The sequence below is a fragment of the Hyperoodon ampullatus genome, assembly GCF_949752795.1.
Source record: "Hyperoodon ampullatus genome assembly, chromosome: 18".
In the NCBI taxonomy this organism is placed as follows: domain Eukaryota; kingdom Metazoa; phylum Chordata; class Mammalia; order Artiodactyla; family Ziphiidae; genus Hyperoodon; species Hyperoodon ampullatus.
The window spans coordinates 21,737,760-21,760,229 of NC_136931.1; the positions used below are offsets into that span (position 1 = coordinate 21,737,760).

The 22,470-nt window shown below is 40.7% G+C and overlaps 1 protein-coding gene across 1 annotated transcript in view; it reads left to right on the top strand.

Moving 5' to 3' along the window:
- Window positions 1-11,133, top strand: part of CDH11 (cadherin 11) — a gene marked incomplete at both ends in the record, with an annotated part of 46,554 nt that extends 35,421 nt beyond the window's left edge. Inside the window, 2 exons of the mRNA XM_079724397.1 lie at window positions 8,023-8,274; window positions 10,637-11,133. Of these exons, the coding sequence (XP_079580523.1) occupies window positions 8,023-8,274; window positions 10,637-11,133 (749 nt within the window). The remainder of the gene's footprint in view (window positions 1-8,022; window positions 8,275-10,636) is intronic.
- Window positions 11,134-22,470: the final 11,337 nt, after the last annotated feature.

The window sequence follows — 22,470 nt, forward strand, 5'->3', positions numbered from 1 at the left end:
AGATAAGCTTCAGGCTGAAAAAGACAACCCATCTTTTGGTGTTGGAATGTTCTGTAGGAGCCAATACCACATCATACATGCATCCATCCTTTCATTATTTATTATTCCACAAAGTTATATTGGACATCTAAGGTTTGGATCCAGGAAGAGGTGACTTTCAAATGTATTTATTTTGCAAGTGTATTATCTAATATGGGCCAAGTTATAGATCAAATGAGCTCTGATACCTGATACATTCAGAGTTAAGTTTGAACTGCTAAAAAAAAAAAAAAAAAAAAAAAAAAAAAAAAAGAGTTTGTATGGAAAGCAGGCTTGGGGCTGGATAAGGAAAGATAGCCAAGCCAGATTGACCCTGATTAGACCAATTGACAAACATCTTTCTTTCTTTCCTCTTTCCCCTACCCCACCCCCGCTTTTTGGTCTAAACTAAGGACAGTTCTTTTTTTGATGAGCAGCACCAAAAATCATCTAAATATGCTTCTGGTTTTTCACTTTTATAATTCAAAGATATCCAAACAGATTTCTGTGGAACTTTCCCCCCCTTAATTGCTTCAATATGGAAGATGCTCTGTTGGCAGATCAAAATGGCAGATGGCTTTTAATGCCCTGCCATTTTCACTGTATAAATAATTATGTTCTCTTTTCTGCCTGAAATTCATTGCTTCAGTTTGTCCAACACAGAATACAATTTATCTGGAAATCCACCCCCTCCTCAACTCAAGAGAAAGAGAAATAGGTCTTCTTGGTGGATCAGACAGATTATTCTTTCAAGGTTCCCTCTGGTCACTGACTTAACTACTCTTGGTATTTCTCAACTCACTAAAAGACCCTAAATGTTTATATCCCGCTGAATTCCTTGGTAGTTTTCCTTGTCTTAAACCAAGAAATATATTCCTTTCTCCCTCCCTATCACCAAGGAGAAAATTGTCCTCTAACAAAAGTGGAAGGAGAGTTGATTCTAAGGGATGTGATAATTTATAACAATGAAAAGTCTATTGATACCACAAACAGGGCACACTTAGATGCCTCATACACACATGCACATAGGCAATTATTCCACAGTGTTATTTGTTGCATTTTGTATTTTGCCGATCCCTCAGTATCAAAGGTGTTAAGTAAAAGATCATGATCCTCCCCCTTCCCCTGTAGTATGTAGCTCCTTGATTTAGAGGGGAAACATTACAGCCATCAGAATCTTGGATCAAACAATTTTTTGCATTAATATTTTAAGGCTAGCCTCATAGAATTTACCTCATTGTAGCATTTCCTTTATTCCAAAATATTGAGAAAATAATAGATTTCTTTTTGCCCCTTGCATGTTGGTTTGTTTCTGAAGGTGTGTGTGTGTTTCTGGAAGTGCTATGGGAAGAGAGGTGTTGAATGAGTGCCCTTAATTCTTTGTAGGTGTCTCTGACATAAACGTCTTAGGTTTCTAAGAGCAGCTCTTTTATCTGGGACCTGAGTCTATCTGGATTTAGCTATAGGCTGTGATGGGGTCCATCTAATTAACTAACCATGTTGGGGAAATTTGGTTAAAAAAAAAAAGAACCAATGTAATTGGCATGCAATAATATCAGGATTCTAGGGTCTGCTGTGCACTGGGAAAAATATAGTGAAACCTAGAGGAGTTTGATTCCTAGTTTTGTTTGTATTTTCCATGTTATTGTGATCAATTGCTTCCCTCTTTGTTTCTCCATTTCTTTTCATATAAAATAAAGGTAATTATACTTTCTGCATATAATTTAAAAATTCTTTGGGATAAGGTAGGTGGAAGTAACAAGGAATAAGGTTTGCACATATTAGCAGCTCAATAAATGTTACTTAGTTGGATCTGACTCACCCTAAATAATGAGAAAAGAATAATGAGACAAAGAGATGAAGATATTTACCGGGAACAAGATCCATAATATTGATAGAGGCAGCGCTGATCGAGTTGGGTTCAAACGTACAAAGTGGGAGAAGATGGAGTTTGGAAATTGATGGCAAGCTAATCAGTAAAATCTGACTGTGTGGGAAAGCCAGATGGATGCTGAGATATAGTGAAAGAAACATCCTTCAACTGTTTATTCCTCTAACACACAAAATACTGCTAACCGAACAATGATGAGTGAGCAAGGTTCTTGCCTTCAGGGAGGTTACTGTCTGATGGAGAGGACAGACGTTCAAACAGTTACTATAGACTGTGAAATATGAAATATGAGCAGTGACTGCAGGTAGATAGACGGCTCATACAGTGTTCAGACAGACAAAAAAAGATATATACGCAAGCTGTTAAGTTCACCTTTAAGCATTACTCATATCAGAAAATTAATGCTACAAACTTTAAAAATGTTATTTGAAATTTCTATTATTTCAGTCCCTCCCTCAGATTCAAGGTGGCTTGAATACTGGCTTCAAAAATTGAAATTAATTCTTCAAAAATCACATCTCTAAATGAGTATTAAAAAACCTAAATAATTAGACTTTTCAATGATGTCTTTTGTAATTGTATAGCATGTGTACTTCTGAAATGATTAAACTTGAAACTCCACTGAGACTTTTGGGACACACTATATATATATATATATATAAAATATGTATATATATATATTTTTTCATTATTCTTATACAGCTATTGCTACATTTCTAAGGAAAGTAGAGAGGACCCAGACGAAAGTAATCAAATAATGATTATTCTACTAGTGACTGCATAACTGTCTTCAAGTGTGTGGAAGCTTTTAATGTGGTAGATAGATCTACTTTGTCTCTGAGGTTTGAGCAGAAAGGGTAGAGTGGGTAGATTTAGGTCAGAAGTGAATTAAATAAGAGCAAGGCTTAAGGCTTGGCCTAGATTCTCCATATCTTTTCTTCTTTTTTTCTTTAACAGTCTCAAGAGATGGGCTCCAGTCTGATGCAGACAGCACCTATCTTCACAGGCTAAAGTATCTCTGATCAAGTTGATCAGTGGGGGAATTTTTAGCTTTGGAACAGAGAGGGACAGAGGAAAACAAGTGGTAAGAAGAGCATCTTAAGATGCTCTTTAGGAAAGCTACTGGGGCAATATTCTCTCACCTTAGGCCAAGCCTCTCTCCTGACATCATGGTGAGAGCAGAAAGTACTAATCCTTTGCTTCAGTGATTCCTCTTTTCAAGTTGTTAATACGCAAGGGCTATGCCCATATACTGCCCATTTTGCCCTGTTCCCATTATTTTTTTTACCTAATACAAGGTTGGCACTCTGTGCAGTCTATGTATCAAAGGCTGCTCCCCTATCATAATTTTCCCTTTTAATATCAGTTGTATATATTCCTCCCTTGGGTGACATCATCATCATAGCCCATACATTTGCATCTCTAAACTGGTACCATGGAGACATCACTATCAGGAACTTTTACATTTTGTTAGTGTAATGAAAAAGTGTGCAGATAAAAACAGCATATGATTAGGAGTCCAGGTTGTAGCCATAAAAATTTGAAACCTGAATTTATTTTCCGTTAATAGAAATACTACAATTTGTACACCACATATACTAGTAATTTATAGCCTCATTTACAAGTTTTTGCCTAAGTAGGGGTAAGAAAAAGGAACTGCTAACTGTTTCCAACTTTGTGGCCAGGGAGGAGAACACTGAGTGTCAAGATGAAACACCGAGGTGCTTGAAAAACATTTTCTTACCATGGGAAATATATCACCCAGGATTGAAGAGCATGAACTATCTTCCTACCTCTGGAGGATGAGCCCTTCTATGTAGGCAACTGCATTCAAAACTGCGATGACATTTCCAAGAATTCACTTGCCTCTCTTTGTCAATATGTTTCTCTTCCTCATTAGTCTACTGCACCAAGAGGAGAGCTTCCAGAAAAGAATTAATACTTACTGAGCATCTCCAACAGCCTGGCACTATGCTAAGTACCTTTATGAATGGAGTCAAATTTAACCCTAAAAATTATTAGTTTTCTGGATGAGAATATAGTAAATCAAGACTTTTACCTAACATGTCTAAATAAAAGTCAGGCAATTGATACGTAGAAGAGCTGAGATTCAAACGCAGAAAAGCTCATCCCCCCATTGGTACTGGGGCCACTTAGATCTAGAGGGGGGATATTTTATGCATTCATGCCACAGCAACCACTTAAGTACCACAGTAACCACCTAAGTGCCAAACTAGTCTGGTTAGACATGCTTCTTGTCTAACCATATCTACCCTTCACCAGTTCACCATCCCTGGAGGATCTCAATACTGGTGCTAGGTTTTCTGATAGAATGATTCCTGAGCCCTCTGGAAGCACAGCCCAGAGGACAACCATGGGCTTTTATTGTATTATTTGGTTCCAATAGCAACCCTGTGAGGCATGCTTAATAACAACAGTGTCCTCATTTTAAAGATGAATAAGTGAGGGCTTCCATGGTGGCGCAGTGGTTGAGAGTCCGCTTGCCGATGCAGGGGACACGGGTTCGTGCCCTGGTCTGGGAAGATCCCACATGCCACGGAGCGGCTGGGCCTGTGAGCCATGGCTGCTGAGCCTGCACGTCCGGAGCCTGTGCTCCGCAACGGGAGAGGCCACAACAGTGAGAGGCCCGTGTACCGCAAAAAACAAAAAAACAAAACAAAAAAACGATGAATAAGTGAGGCTCTGACAGGACAAGTGACTCATTCTAAAGCATGGATTTAGAATATGCCCAGGAAGAGACCTTTACTCCATTTATTTTCCACCTCTCAAACTAATCTTAAAATCCATATGTGAAACATGTTTGACTAGAAGACATTTTTTTAAAGTTCTCAAGATTCTACTGATGATTCACTCAGAGACAGTAAATGGTTCAGTCAGCAGGGTACTTTGATGAGCTTTCATTTCGTAGTTACAGTGTGTCTGAGAGGACTCAGCTGTTCAGAATGTGAAACATCTTGAATTCGCAGGCTGGTGTCCTGCTCAGAAACATGTTTTCCATTAGTGTTTGATTTTCAATTACCTTCATGTGTAAGCCAGCCTGCTATGATCCGGAGGTACAGTCTTGCATGGATGGCACATTGAAAAATAGATTTTAAATTATGGCTTCCACAGGTTTAAAAAAATAAAAACACTCAGGTCACATTCCCTCCTAACTACACCATGGGTAATAGGGTGGGACCCAATAGACAAACTAAGTGAGGATGTCATTTGTATCAGAGAGGTGTATTTGACCGAGTAATTAATTTGCTTTTCTTTGTAAATTTTTCATATTCATTTTTATTTACGATGGCATTTGTGACATTTCAGATCATTAAAATGTGGTAGATACTTTAACTTTTTTTTTTTTTTTTTTTTTTGCGGTACGCGGGCCTCTCACTGTCGTGGCCTCTCCTGTTGCGGAGCACAGGCTCCGGCCGCGCAGGCTCAGCGGCCATGGCTCATGGGCCCAGCCGCTCCACTGCATGTGGGATCTTCCCGGACCGGGGCACAAACCCATGTCCCCTGCATTGGCAGGCGGACTCTCAACCACTGCGCCACCAGGGAAGCCCCGATATTTTAACATTTCATTTGTGAAAGTGTTACTTGAATTCAAAAGAAATTTATGAGATGGAAAAAATAACATTTGAATTAATTATGTAGATATGTAATTTTTTTGTATTTGTTAAGCATACAACAATGTTATAGCCTAGAATAGGAAAGAACAGTCAGGAAACTGAATGTTAACATTCTATTTGTCCAGCTTATTTTTATTTTTTCATGATTTTTCATAGTACATATAATTTTCCTCCAGTGGTAAAAGCAATATATACCAATCACACAAACTTCCAAAAATACAGAAATGAGGGCTAGCTGTTCTGCCCTGTTTTTATTGAGAGATTGGCAGCTAAGGGCAGAGGATCCGTCATTAATAAGTCTTGCCAAAAGCCAGCAGGTACACACACCTTACCTTCTGCAATACTCAGAATATCTGCTCAGTCCTAAATGAGACTGAATCTGCCATTTGTATATATTTTTTATCTCACACAGAATATATTACATTTCCTTTAACCTAAAATATATGAATTCAATTTTTAGATTCTAAGATAATTTTTCCTACCACAAGAGCTAATTCATGGTCCTGTCAATCCATTCAAAGCATGCTGGCTATTGGGCCATCATGTTGGTCATATATTCTTATTGCTATAAATTACTGATTCCTAACTCACACAAAAAAATGTGTGCCACATTGAGGATGTGTGTGTGTGTGTGTGTGTGTGTGTGTGTAATTTGATAATTTGATGGAGTATATTCAAAACTTCCACAGTTTTATAATAGCGATGTTTTCCAAACGCAGAGCATATGGCCTGGAAAAATTCTTTTTGGCTGGTAGAGATAATGCAGAAAACACGATGAGGAAGCATTTGGGGGAACAGGTTACAAACGATTGGGAAATACATGAAAACCAACATCTGGAACTTGGGTGAAACTTTTCCCAGAACAAGGTTATGACATTTGTTCAACAAATATTTATTGAATGTCTGCTGTGTGTCCAGCACTAGAGAGACTGAGATGAATCAGATAAAAGCCCCTATTGTCTAGACGTTCACAGTCTAGGAGACTGTAGTTATGCCACCAAATAATGACAGAAGAGTGGGAGGCTGATTTCTGTAGGAACGTAGAGTGGGATGGGTCACAAAGGAGAAGAGGGGAGAGAACTAGAAACGGCTCCTAGAAAGTGACTTTTGGATTCAGTTTTGAGGCTTGAGAAGCTGACTTGTCATGATCAAAGGAACAGCTTTTGGGGGCATTAAAGCAAAGGGTCAAAGCCAAGGCGTACAAAGAGTGTAGTGTTCTGGGGAACAGACATGAGTTCTGCACAGCAGGCTGAACTGGGGCGTGTGGGAAGGGGCGGGCATGAGCCTAGAAGGCAAGGTAAAATCTAGATCAGGGAACTATCTGGTGATCCACCGTGTAGATGTGGGCTGTGCTGTGTGAGCAGCAGAGAAAATGTCATCTTTTTAAGCAGGAGTGACATGTTTAACTGGGTGGCTGAATTTCAGAGAAACTGTAAACCTGCTGCTGGGTTTATAAAATATTTCCACTTTAAAGATAATATTTTCCTTTAGGACTTATAAGTGGGTTCATAGTTTGGGCAAGATTTGAGGGTGGATTAGAAATCTCTCAGAAAACTAACAAAAACCGGCCAAAGGCTTGTCATGAAGTAGGGAAAGTACAAACATGAAAAAGAAGGGTTTTGTGTGTTTTTTCTCACACTCGCCTATATATTTAATTTTATCATATATTAACATAGAGTGTGGGATTGAAGCCCATACTTTCTTGTATTTGAGGAAGGGGACAACACCCAAACAGAAAATGGTGTGGTTACCCGGCCACTGAAGGCATTCATATCGACGAAATAAAAAAGAGCTGATTTCTGCGTTCTGTTTCGAGATGGGGCCAAAACTCAGGGATCCTTGTCATGCCAAACGACTGTGGCTTCTATAGATGTCTAGATTAAAGAACAAGTGGGGGGCCTCCCTGGTGGCGCAGTGGTTGAGAGTCCGCCTGCCGATGCAGGGGATATGGGTTCGTGCCCCGGTCTGGGAGGATCCCATATGCCGCGGAGCGGCTGGGCCCGTGAGCCATGGCCGCTGGGCCTGCGCATCCGGAGCCTGTGCTCCGCAACGGGAGAGGCCACAACAGTGAGAGGCCCGCGTACCGCAAAAAAAAAAAAAAAAAAAAAAAAAAAAAAAGAACAAGTGGGGGGCTTCCCTGGTGGTGCAGCGGTTGGGAGTCCACCTGCTGATGCAGGGGACACGGGTTCGTGCCCCGGTCCAGGAAGATCCCACATGCCGCGGAGCGGCTGGGCCCATGAGCCATGGCCGCTGAGGCTGCACGTCCGGAGCCTGTGCTCCACAACGGGAGAGGCCACAACAGTGAGAGGCCCGCGTACAGCAAAAAAAAAAAAAAAAAAGCGGGGAGGATTCTGGTTGTAGCCTTGGTGGTGAGAAGAGCACATTCAGATCAGCCAAGCTGAATGCAAAAATGTGAAGTCTGTGATTCTTGCTCGGGTCTTGCTCTGCGAGTACGCCTTGTCTCCCCTCTTCCAACAGATAACACCGCAGGGGTGTATGCCCGGCGCGGAGGGTTCAGTCGGCAGAAGCAGGATTTGTACCTCCTGCCCATTGTGATCAGTGATGGTGGAATCCCTCCCATGAGTAGCACCAACACCCTCACCATCAAGGTCTGTGGGTGTGATGTGAACGGGGCACTGCTGTCCTGCAACGCAGAGGCCTACATCCTGAACGCCGGCCTGAGCACTGGGGCGCTGATCGCCATCCTTGCCTGCATCGTCATTCTCCTGGGTAAGGGACCTCCCAGGCTACCTGTAGGAAGGGCCTTTCAACCAGATGCCCATCCTTGAAACACATATATTTCTCAAGTTACCGGGAATCGTGCTATATACCGTGGAGGCAATGTGAGACAAAAAAAGAGGTGATGCCTGCCTGCTCATGTATTTTAGGGTATGGTGGGGGAAGAGGCAACTTAACAAGCATTAGAGCTGAGTTGGGGGATGGTTGTGATGAGCAAATGCCGGGTATCACAGGACTGTGTAACAGAAGACATCTGGGGGCATCAGCAGGGGACGGGGTTGAACATCAGAGATTTTGCAAGAGAGGAATTTAGGCAGAGACCTAGTATATGAACAATGGTGTGCCTTACAAGAGGAATGAGAAGAGTTAGAGGTAGAAAGAATAATCGTGATGTCAAAGACGGTCTATGAAGGACTCAAGGAACTGGATGAAGACTGGCCTGGCTGAAGCTGGATCTGGGCTCCGCCTCTAGATGTCATATGTAATATCTGGGTGCATGCATCAGCTCATGGGGACCCCAGAGCAGCTTTTCCTGCACTTGCCTGCTGAGTTAGGTGCCCCTCTTCTGCACATGGTCCCATCTGTGGTTTACTCTGTAATAGCAAGAATGTGCTGATGCAGGTAACATCTACCAGTGCCGGGCCTCAGGAAGATTTGATCAGTTGTCCCAAAGTCTCTGAACTCGTGTATGACAAAAAAATCAGGGTTCAAATCTAAGTATGTCTGACATCAAATTTATACTTGTTCCATGATGGTTAGTTCTTCACTGAATGAATTAATGTGTCCCTGATACATAGGGAAGAGCCAGCAAGTTTAGTTCAACCAATAGTTAATGAGTATTTTCTGGGTACCAGGCCCTGTGTTCAGCCCTGGGGGATAAAGAGAAGAATCATACAAGATCTCAGTGATCAAAAAGTTCATAGTCTATTGAGGAAAATAGGCATGAGCAGATAAATTGCAGAGGCACATGGTGAGCACCATGATAGACACACGAACCTAAGGCAGTGGGGGCACAAGAGTAGATACCTGACATTGACTGGGAAGGTCAGAGACAACTTCCTGGAGGATGTAACGTACTTATCAGATGCTGAAAGAGCTTTCCAGCTGGGGAAAGGGGCTGGGATGGATGGATAGTCCAAGCAGAGGGAGCAGAAAACAGAAAAGCTCTGAGAAGTTCATAATCTAGTGGTGGAGGCAGATGTGTGAACAGTGTGACACGTGTCACGGTGATGGCCAGGTGGGTACATAGAGTCGATACCAATAGCCCTGTCTGGTATCAGAATGGGATATCAGGAAGGATTTCTGCGATGAAAGATAGTCAGCCAAGCAAAGAAAGTGAAAAAGAATGGTCCTGGTGAAGGTGCTGTTAAAGAAGGCACAGGGCAAAGACACTGCCTGGTGAGCACTGGAAGCCGTTCACAGTCTGGTCAAGTGCAGACCCTCATCCCTGCATCTCAGAGTGATGGTGGACCCAGAGGGGCTCTCAAGTCACTTACCAAATTCAGCCACAAACATTTTCTTCAATCTTGCTGAGTGTGCGGGCGAGTGTTCCAATGGAACATTGTGGGGAGGTGGGGGGGCTGACAGAGAATGAAACAGTGTCAGAGCTTTCCTTATAGCAACTCTGCTTATTCATCCTAGATGCCCTGAGTCTAGTGGAATCCCCTCTCCCAGGGAAGAGACAGTTACAGTGGTTTCATCTGGAGTTTCAGCTGACGCTGTTTCCCTGTGTTCAGATAAATAGAGAAAATTTGTCATTTGTCTCTTGGGGGTCTTTATAAGCTACCCCTCTTCTATACAGTGGTCTGAAGAGAGTCTAGCCATGCTTATGATAAGATTTCTTATAAAGGTAGAGTAAGGTCAATGCTGACCCCAGCTCAGAACTCTGGGCAGGGGCTCAGCACCTCCTGTAGAAAGTTAGGACCTCAAGTCTCTGGATGTCCTCATTTGTAAACTTTGGAGAGGCAGCTGTCTTCCTTTGCAAAAAGAAACAGGCATAACCCACTTTTAAGAGCCTGCAGACGGACATATTTAGAATCTTCCTAATTCTTCTGAAGATGACTTCTAAATAGTGTCAGATTCATTTGTAAAAACTCAAAATAGTTCCAACTTGCCAGTTTGTTTGGATATAATATTTTCCTGGAAGCATTTTGCAGATGAAGAGCCAGGTGGAGGGCAACTTTGCACATCTTTGGGGATTCCAGGTAAAGCTCTCATTTCATAGACTGGTCCCAGTTCTGAAGCATGTGTACACCATGCTTTAAGGTAAGCAGAGTTTCCCTGGGAAAAGAACCCAGAAGACTGGGCTTAACCTATGCTTCCTTTCTTTTTTTTTTTTTTTTTTTCCCTGTAGTCATCGTAGTGTTGTTTGTGACACTGAGAAGGCAAAAGAAAGAACCACTCATTGTCTTCGAGGAAGAAGATGTCCGTGAGAACATCATTACCTATGATGATGAGGGGGGTGGGGAAGAAGACACAGAAGCCTTTGATATCGCCACCCTCCAGAACCCTGACGGTATCAATGGATTTATCCCTCGCAAAGACATAAAACCTGAATATCAGTACATGCCTAGACCTGGGCTCCGGCCAGCACCCAACAGTGTGGATGTGGATGACTTCATCAACACGAGAATACAGGAGGCGGATAATGACCCAACCGCCCCTCCTTATGACTCCATCCAAATCTATGGTTACGAAGGAAGGGGCTCTGTGGCCGGGTCCCTGAGTTCCTTAGAGTCGGCCACTACAGATTCAGACTTGGACTATGACTACCTACAGAACTGGGGACCTCGATTTAAGAAACTAGCGGACTTGTACGGTTCCAAAGACACTTTTGATGACGACTCTTAACAAAAACGATACAAATTTGGCCTTAAGAACTGTGTCTGGTGTTCTGAAGAATCTAGAAGATATGTAAACAGGTATTTTTTTAAAACAAGGAAAGGCTCATTTAAAACAAGCAAAGTTTTACAGAGAGGATACATTTAATAAAACTGCAAGGACATCAAAGTGGTAAATACTGTGAAGTACCTTTTCTCACAAAAAGGCAAATATTGAAGTTTATCAACTTGGCTAGAGGAAAACCACTTGGCATACAAAATATTTAAGAGAAGGGGAAGTCTAATGGTGAACTCACAATGAAGGGAAATTGTTTATGTGTTATGAACATCTAAGTCTTTTTTTCTTCTTCTTTTTTTTTTTAAATTTGTCAAAGAAGCTTCCACAAAATTAGAAAGGACAACAGTTCTGAGCTGTAATTTCGCCTTAAACTATGGACACTCTATATGTAGTGCATTTTTAAACTTGAAATATATAATATTCAGCCAGCTTAAACCCATACAATGTATGTACAATACAATGTACAATTATGTCTCTTGAGTATCAATCTTGTTACTGCTGATTCTTGTAAATCTTTTTGCTTCTACTTTCATCTTAAACTAATACGTGCCAGATATAACTGTCTTGTTTCAGTGAGAGGCGCCCTATTTCTATGTCATTTTTAATGTATCTATTTGTACAATTTTAAAGTTCTTATTTTAGTATACATACAAATATCAGTATTCTGACATGTAAGAAATGTTACGGCATCACACTTATATTTTATGAACATTGTACTGTTGCTTTAATATGAGCTTCAATATAAGAAGCAACCTTTGAAATAAAAAAAGATTCTTTTTTAATTCTGGGTTTGATTCTTAACATTGAAAAAAATTATTTCTAATGACCCATTTATAATTCTAATTTAAGATATTTGTGATCTTTTAATAACTCTATTTATGATCTGTTGTAGTCTGCTGCTTTTATTGTTTATTTAAAATCAAATATGTTTTACAAATGTTTTTTCAGACAAGATTCTGTAGCATTGTGTAAAGCTTTTTTGTACATTCTCGATGTTAGCTTCCTGACTTCTCTTCACACGCATCTTCTATAAAAGAAGGATGCTAAAGATCTAGGTCAGTCTATGATTTTGCAATACTTGTTATATAATATGCGTTTATCTTGTGTATCAGTAATTTGATGGTTATGAGAAACGAGTCCATGAGGGAATGAAACTATCAGAACTCTGAAGTTCAAGATGTAGATTTTATGCCCCATACCGAGCATTTGACGGTTGGCAGGGTGAACAGTCAAAAATATACATTTGCCACGTGTAGTTATCAGATCAGACCTCCAATGTTATTCTATTTTTCCTTACTTTGATCTTGCCAGGCTATCATAATGACTCTGCCAGTTGAAACTGCTTATTTTTCCTTTTATAATTTTAACTCCTCTTAAAACAATGTGGCATTCTAAAGTTTGATCAAAGAAAGAGCAATTCATTTCCAAACCTTGTTTTAAAATATGCTTTGGGCCATAAGCTCAGAATGAGGACAGGCACCATGGTGGCTTCTGAGGGTCAATGCCATTTGATCTGTGAGTACGCCTGCAGTCTCCTGCAGTCCCATCTTGCTGCCTGGGGGTTGGGACTCCTGTGAAGGACACTTCACCTGCTCTGTAGGGCCAAAGGTCAAAACATAGCAATACTCGGGGAAAGAACACACAGGTTATGCTATGCTGTAAATGCTTTTCCTCTTTCCCCTAGACAGAGGGCACACGCTTTCTCTTGGATTGCAGATAATTTTTAGATTACCTTCTTTTTTTTTAACTTTATTGTGGGAGTTTGTTTCAAGCAATTTATTGATATCCTGCTATATACTATTTTTATGACTCAGTCAAAATGCATACAAAGAGAAATGTTTTGATGAAGTGCTCACTTCCATATTCCTTTGCATTTAAATCAAATTGTCTGAACACTGCAACGGAATAAATTCTGTGGACAATGTCACTTTGGAATCTTTCATTTCAGTGAAGGATTGCACACTCTCAAGACTTCCATAATTGCAGGTTTTGTTCATTTTTTATATGTTTTTTGTAATCCAAAGAATATTTTGCTAGATTTGCACAGATCTCCAGTTGAATTTGAAGTGAAGAAATAACTCAAAAGGAAAATGAATGGCACTGGGGCTTCTCTGGTGGCGCAGTGACTAAGAATCTGCCTGCCAATGCAGGGGACACAGGTTCAAGCCCTGGTCCGGGAAGATCCCACATGCTGCGGAGCAACTAAACCCGTGAGCCACAATTACTGAAGCCTGCGCGCCTACAGCCCGTGCTCCGCAACAAGAGAAGCCACCACAATGAGAAGCCCGCACACCGCAAGTAAGAGTAGCCCCTGCTCGCCGCAACTAGAGAAAGCCCACATGCAGCAACGAAGACCCAACGCAGCCAAAAATAAATTAATTTAAAAAAAAAAGAAAATGAATAGCACGTAAACAAGTATACAGCTGTAAGTAAGCCTGTCACCATGGATGATCCTTTTTCCTAGGAATGTATTTGGATTAGATTTGACAACTACAGTTTCACATTTTTTATGTTTAATTTTTTTTAAAAGGTTGTCTACTTTTCAATAGTTAAAAATACTTGTTTTTCTTTTTATCTTCTCTTTTTTACTTTAAGCCTCTATTGTTTGTAGAACCCTCTTAGAAGCTTGGGAATAAAATGTCTTTCCCGACTAGTGGAGTCCTTTTTTCATTTGGAACATATTACCTTAAAAGCAATCTTAGTTTAAGTGGTCCTTCCTTATTTCAGTATAAAGTAATCACTGCTTTATGACAGGGATTCAGCTAAAGAAAGGACTCTGCTTTGTTATTCTTGTCCTTCAGTAGTAGGTATTGTTTCAATCATCATTCATTCACTCTTTCATTCACTCATCAAAATCTTATTTTGTAGACCCTGTGCTAGTTTCTCAAGCTTGCAGAATGAATCTTGCTTCCTGATGTGTTTCAGGCTTTCCAACCCTTTCCAAAGTATCTATCCTTTTGCCTTGTAATCAGCTATTTACCTCTATGCCCACCCACTTACCCAGACAATGCATCAGGTTATTTCCTCTCCTTCAGAGTTGAGGGAAGAAAATAAACAAAAGACATAACAGGATATGGTGAGATGTTAACTGTGAATGGAAGGTACGCCAATCATGGCCTTTCTGGACAGATCTTGTGTTTAGCTAAGTTGCATTTTATACGCCACTGTTCCTGGCATGATGGAGAAAATAAGAGAGCAGATTATCTATATCACTTGGAGAACTCATTAAAAAATACACATTCAAGTTGCCCAGAGAGTATAACCCTGTGTATAGGGTGACACCTGGTCAATAGTATTTGAAATTGGTCCTGGGTAATTATGCAATAGCCTTCACCTCTTTTTGAGAGCCTCTGTAGGACAATGGGGGGCGAGTTGGCATCTCTGAGCAGAAGAGTGGCCAAATCTAGCTGCCAGGCAGTGTGGAGGACAGATTAGGAGCATATAAACCTAGAGGCATGTCAGGAGGGTTATTATGAATGTCAACATGTGATAGAAGTATCCTAAAATAATTCAGTAAATTGGTGATGGAAAAGAGGCAAGGCTTTGCTGTTTCTGCACTGCCACCAGCCTGGTCTAACCCATCATCATCTCTGACCTGAAGGATGAACACAGCCTCTTAGCTGATCTCCTGCTCCCAACTTCTTCACAAAGAAGCCAGAGGGATATGAACTCCCACCTCAGACCACATGACTCCATAACTTAAAACTCTTCACTGGTTTCCCAAAGTCTTAAACATATATCAATTCCCTTACTTTATTGTTTTACATGATCAGTGCCCTGAAAATCTCTCCAACTTCATCTTACTCCATTCTCCTATCCGTGCACTGTGATCCAACCACCTTGGCCACCTTTTAGTTCCTCATACAGACAAAATATGCCCCCTTTTCCATCTAAAGTAGCTCACTCTCTGTTGGTTTCCTTTGTATCAGTTACAAATCTGTAAACTTATTTTGCTTATTGGCTTTTCCTGTATCTGTGAGTCTGACCACCCCACCGGAATGCAAGCCCCAAGAGGGCAGGGATCTTGTCTTCTTGTATTCCCAGTTCTTTGCATTTTGTCTGAAACATATCAGTCAGTACTTGAATAAGGGGCTTCCCTGGTGGTCCAGTGGTAAAGAATCTGCCTTCCAATGCAGGGGACGCGGGTTCGATCCCTGGTCGGGGAACTAAGATCCCACACGCCACAGGGCAACTAAGCCCACACGCCACAACTACTGAGCTCATGCGCCTCAACGAGAGAGCCTGCATGTCGCAAACTACTGAGCCCACAAGCTGTGGAGCCTGCGTGCCACAACTAGAGAAAGAAAAGCTGCATGCTACAACTGGAGAGAAGCCCACATGCCACAACAAAAGATCCTGCTTGCCTCAGTGAAGATACCCCATGCTGCAACTAAGACCCGATGCAGCCAAAATAAATAAGGAAAATAAGTAAATATTTTAAAAAAATACTTGAATGAATGATGGTACACTGATAAGGCAGACTGGTCAAGATTTGATGACTGATTAGAGAATGCCAGTGAGATACTAAGCTTCCTTACTTGAGAAATTGAGTGGATTGTGCTCTTGGTATCTGGGATTGTAAATCCAAAAGGAAAAGTGGTTTAGGGGGAAAGAAGTTGAATTAAGTTTGGGTTGGAGTTGTAAATTAGAGATGCTTGTGTGGCAGCAGCTAGGTGGAACTAGGTGATCAGAAACATGGATTTGCCACTTAGCTCACTACAGAAGTTGGGCCGGGCATGTGGAGTAAGTGTCATCAGGTGGTGAAGTCTCAGGAGTGACTGTATTTCTAACTGGGTTTCACTGCTCTCTCCCAACTTTAAAGGAGTATTTTGATGGTAAAGTAAGCCCCTCTGGTGTTGAAGAGTAATGCTGACTTTAGTTTTATTAATAAGGATAATTAGTAAGCATAAACCTTATCCTTGTATGTCAAATGCTTTGAAAAATAAGAAGGGAGTATTAATTAATGCACTAATTCTTTTCTTCAATTAATGAGGCTTTTTTTGAGCCTGTACTGTGTGGGAGAACGTGTACTAGATACGACACTGATCTCATTCCTATGAGAAGACAAAGTATGTGCTACAATCCCCACCTTACTAGACCAGAGAGGTTAAGTGTCTCTCCAACACATACACAGGAGGTGATTGTCAAAGCTGGATGGGAATAGATCTCATTTCTCCCACCTTGGTCAAGGGTTTTATCCTTTAAACTTGAAGAGCTAACAGTGATGACTATTCCTCATAATCAGTGACTTAGCTCAAGCTTGGCAGTAGAACTTGGGATGGACGCTCCTTCAAGCTGCCATTCACCACAGAGCTGGACAACAGGATCTAGTCACACCTCTGAATGCCTAGCCTGCCTTCCAAGTCCAACGTGATACCTGAGGCAGGACTGTGAATTCTTTTTGCTGGGGTTTGCAGTCTTTTTATAGTATGTTGCAAATCAAATATAAAAGAAACTGACTAGGCATGTCATAGCTCTTTATAATATGTTTCACAGAGAAGTTTGATATTCCATCCTCTTCACTGCACTAAAATTGTGTGGGGGGAAAAATGCCAATCTGGAGCCTTTGTCAGGCCCCAGTAGACTGGGAGTAAGAACTGAATTTTCATCTTGCTGTCTAACTCAGCTAATGATTTTTATGATCAGAGGCTACTGTCTTCATAAAAGGGCCTTCTTCATTCAAGGTGTTTTAATACATTTTTACATGTGATTTTATAGCTCTTGCCACTTTAATCAGCTGATTGCCGGCACATGGTCATCTGTCACAGGCTCACAGAGGCGACACTAGTCTAAGGCTCAAACCTCATGAACCTCAAATCTTCAGCTCAAGAGTAAAAGCAATATACTACCCCTTGTTGGGTGTGGCATTCATTGCATCACTGTGTGTAAAGCCTGGCTCCAACACTTACTAGCTGTGTGACTTTGGCCAGGTACCTTGACCTCTCTGAACTTCATTTTCCACAAACATGCAATGCAAATAACATGGCCAGTGGTGGTAAAGAATAAATGAGCTCATGTTTCTAGAGCCACTAACAGTTCCTAGAACAGGGCAAACCCTTAAAATAAGGTAATAATTATACTGTTAGTGTCAATATCCTTTTCCCAATCCCAGGTTGCAGAGCAATGTAAGGGAAGAATTTCATTTCCTTATGCCTACCTTTTCCTCTTCAAAATAAATTCACTCTCTCATCTCTCTGTCCTGAGCCAACAATAGAACATAGCTTGGCACACCATAGTTTAGGACAGGCAGAGAATTGATTAAGTTTCCTACCAGCAAAAAAAAAAATTTTTTTTAAATAAGGCTAATTACCTGATGAACAAATTCGCCTGTTTGACTACAATGGATAGCAATGATATTGGCAAAGATCCAGGTAAAATAGGTTTTAAATGTTCCATTAGAAGACAATAAATAAATTCACATGATTATGAATTATATTTAATTGAGTAGAAACTGTATCAAGTGATACATGGAATTTGGATGAGCTGGTCAAGAACTGCACAAACTGACACTTAATACGGGGAATTTCATATTTGATATATTTTTGCTCATTTGTTCAAAAAATGGAACTCCTTTTTAATAGACATAACTCTGAAAATATTTAGATTTGAAGACATATAATTTCATTAGCATACGTTTTTTTAAAATAACCATCCTGATGAGTTTAATTTAACCACAATTTTTACTTCATTTAGCACTCAGGAAATTGGAAATTATTTTATGCTACAGTAATTTTTTTCTTCTTTTTTTTCCAAACACTAACTGGGATGTGAATGAAATAGTAGTGCTTGGAAACATAATTTTCAAATTACTTTCTCTTATAAATCAGTAAAGAGGTGGTCAGTTTGATGATGGTGACCTAGCAAACTAGATCAGTGAGGCACCCACCTTTTCTTTCTTTCTGTTTGGATTAGTAGCACAGAATAGGTGCTGAGTAAATATTTGGGGCAGAAATATAGGGATGAATGGATAAAGGAAAATAAATTCTTCATTTTATGGTCTAGGTATTATAGCATTTTAAAACTACTGGAAATGTATATGTGAGAATTCCTCTGGGTATCTTCCCTCACTTCCCGCCCCCATGTTTTGATAGTACCATTATAATGCTTTGGATTTAGATTTGTCATGACTGGATATTCACCCAACACACAATCAGATCAAATTGGGCCTGGATGCACTGAGCAGATCAGTGAAGTGCCATCTGATAATCTATGTGACTTGCTAGCCCTGGAAAGTCCACTTAATGTCTGTGGGTCTCATTGACTTTATACAGTGGAGATATATAATCTCTGTCTGGCATTCCTCCAAGAACTCTAGGAAAGATGGACCTAGAATAGGAAAATAATTAAATGTATAATTGCAGCACAAATGAATGATTTTATTGTTGTTTTTGCTGTTATTTGGGCTGTTTCCTACCATAAACCAGATATTTCTAGCATCTGCAAGAGATAACTTCAGATCCAAAAGTGAAGACAAGGGAGATTGGGCTTCTCTTTTTTTTTTTTTTTTTGCGGTACGCAGGCCACTGTTGTGGCCTCTCCCGTTGTGGAGCACAGGCTCCGGACGTGCAGGTTCAGCCACTCCGCGGCATGTGGGATCTTCCCGGACCGGGGCCCGAACCCGTGTTCCCTGCATCGGCAGGCGGACTCTCAACCACTGCACCACCAGGGAAGCCCTGGGCTTCTCTTTTGAGGACTTTGATCCAATAGCCTCAGGGCAGGCTTTAAACTGCTTCGAAGACATGGCTATTGCATTTTGCCATGTAAGGACTGTGGCCCCAGGGGTTCTCCCAGATGCCTCTCAACTTTGCTGCAGGTACTCAAGTCCCTTATATAAAATGGCATAGCATTTGCTTATAATGTAAGCACAACCTCCTGTCTACTTTAAATCATCTCCTGGGGGATTGGTTCAAGATGGTGGATTAGAAGAACGTGCTCTCAGTCCCTCTTGCGAGAACACCAGAATCACAACTAACTGCTGAACAATCATCGACAGGAAGACACTGGAACTCACCAGAAAAGATACCCCACATCCAAAGACAAAGGAGAAGCCATAATGAGATGGTAGGAGGGGCGCAATCACAGTAAAATCAAATCCAGTAACTGCAAGGTGGGTGACTCACAAACTGGAGAACACTTATACCACAGAGGTCCACCCACTGGAGTGAAGGTTCTGTGCCCCACGTCAGGCTTCCCAACCTGGGGGTCCGGCAACGGGAGGAGGAATTCCGAGAGAATCAGACTTTGAAGGCTAGCGGGATTTGACTGCAGGACTTTGACAGGACTTGGGAAACAGAGAATCCACTCTTGGAGGGCATACACATAGTAGTGTGTGCATCAGGACCCAGGGGAAGGAGCAGTGACCCCAGGGGAGACTGAACCAGACCTACCTGCTAGTGTTGGACGGTCTCCTGCAGAGGCTGGGGGTGGCTGTGGCTCACCGTGAGGACAAGGACACTGGCAGCAGAAGTTCTGGGAAGTACTCTTTGGCATGAGTCCTCCCAGAGTCTGCCATTAGCCCCATCAAAGAGCTGGGTATGCTCCAGTGTTGCATTGCCTCAGACCAAACAAGCAACAGGGAGGGACCCAGCCCCCCCCCCACACATCAGAAGAGAAGTGGATTGAAGTTTTATTGAGCTCTGCCCAGCAGAGCAACACCCAGCTCTACCCACCACCAGTCCCTCCTATCAGGAAACTTTCACAAGTCTCTTAGACAGCCTCATCCACCAGAGGGCAGACAGCAGAAGCAAGAAAAACTACAATCCTGCAGCCTCTGAAACATAAAACCACATTCACAGAAAGATAGACAAGATGAAAAGGCAGAGGGCTATGTACCAGATGAAGGAATAAGATAAAACCCCAGAAAAACAACTAAATGAAGTGGAGATAGGCAACCTTCCAGAAAAAGAAATAAGAATACTGATAGTGAAGATGATCCAGGACCTCAGAAAAAGAATGGAGGCAAAGATCGAGAAGAAGCAAGAAATGTTTAAGAAAGACCTAGAAGAACAAACAAACAGTGATGAACAATACAATAACTGAAATGAAAACTACACGAGAAGGAATCAATAGCACAATAACTGAGGCAAAAGAACGGATAAGTGACCTGGAAGACAGAATGGTGGAATTCACTGCCACAGAACAGAATAAAGAAAAAAGAATGAAAAGAAATGAAGACAGCTTACGAGACCTCTGGGACAACATTAAATGTAACAACATTCGCATTATAGTGGTCCCAGAAGTAGAAGAGAGAGAGAAAGGACCTGAGAAAATATTTGAAGAAATTCTGGTAGAAAACATCCCTAACATGGGGAAGGAAATAGCCACCCAAGTACAGGAACTGCAGCAAGTCCCAGGCAGGATAAACACAAGGAGAAATATGCTGAGACACATAGTAATCAAATTGGCAAAAATTAAAGACAAAGAAAAATTATTGAAAGCAGCAAGGGAAAACCAACAAATAACATAAAAGGGAACTCCATAAGGTTAACAGCTGATTTCTCAGCAGAAACCCTACAAGCCAGAAGGGAGTGGCATGATATACTTAAAGTGATGAAAGAGAAGAAACTACAACCAAGATGATTATTCTACCTGGCAAGGATCTCATTCAGATTCCATGGAGAAATCAAAAGTTTTACAGACAAGCAAAAGCTAAGAGAATTCAGCACCACCAAACCATCTCTACAACAAATGCTAAAGGAACTCCCCTAAGTGGGAAACACAAAAGAAGAAAAGGACCTACAAAAACAAACCCAAAACAATTAAGAAAATGGTCATAGGAACATACATATCAATAATTACCTTAAACGTAAATGGATTAAATGCTCCAGCCAAAAGACACAGGCTTGCTGAATGGATACAAAAACAAGACCTATATATATGCTGCTACAAGAGACCCAGTTCAGACCTAGGGACAATACAGACTGAAAGTGAGGGGATGGAAAAAGATATTCCATGCAAATGGAAATCAAAAGAAAGCTGGAGTAGCAATACTCATATCAGATAAAATAGACTTTAAAATAAAGAATGTTACAAGAGACCAGGAAGGACACTACATAATGATCAAGGGATCCATCCAAGAAGAAGATATAACAATTATAAATATATATACACCCAACATAGGAGCACCTCAATACATAAGGCAACTGCTAACGGCTATAAAAGGGAAACTCAACAGTAACACAATAATAGTGGGGGACTTTAACACCTCACTTACACCAATGGACAGATCATCCAGACAGAAAACTAATAAGGAAACACAAGCTTTAAATGACGGAATAGACCAGATAGATTTAACTGATATTTATAGGACACTCCATCCAAAAACAGCAGATTACACTTTCGTCTCAACTGCACACAGAACAAGCTCCAGGATAGATCACATTTTAGGTCACAAACCAAGCCTCAGTAAATTTAAGAAAACTGAAATCATATCTAGCATCTTTTCTGACCACAATGCTATGATATTAGAAATCAATTACAGGGAAAAAACATAAAAAACACAAACACATGGAGGCTAAACAATATGTTACTAAATAACAAAGAGATCACTGAAGAAATCAAAGAGGAAATCAAAAAATACCTAGAGACAAATGAAAATGAAAACATGACAATCCAAAACCTATGGGATGCAGCAAAAGCAGTTCCAAGAGGGAAGTTTATAGCTATACAAGCCTAACTCAAGAAACAACAAACATCTCAAATAAACAATCTAACCTTACACCTAAAGGAACTAGATAAAGGAGAACCAACAAAACCCAAAGTTAGCGTAAGGAAAGAAATCATAAAGATCAGAGCAGAAATAAATGAAACAGAAACAAAGAAAAAAATAGCAAAGATCGATAAAACTAAAAGCTGGTTCTTTGAGAAGATAAACAAAATTGATAAAGCTTTACAGTCTCATCAAGAAGAAGAGGGAGAGGACTCAAATCAATAAAATTAGAAACAAAAAAGAAGTTACAACAGACACCGCAGAAATACAAAGCATCCTAAGATACTACTACAAGCAACTCTATGCCAGTAAAATGTACAACCTGGAAGAAATGGACAAATTCTTAGAAACGTATAACTTTCTAAGACTGAACCAGGAAGAAATAGAAAATATGAACAGACCAATCACATGTAATGAAATTGAAACTGTGATTAAAAATCTTCCAACAAACAAAAGTCCAGGACCAGATGGTTTCACAGGTAAATTCTATCAAACATTTAGAGAAGGGTTAACACCCATCCTTCTCAGACTGTTCCAAAAAATTGCAGAGGAAGGAACACTCACAAACTCATTCTATGAGG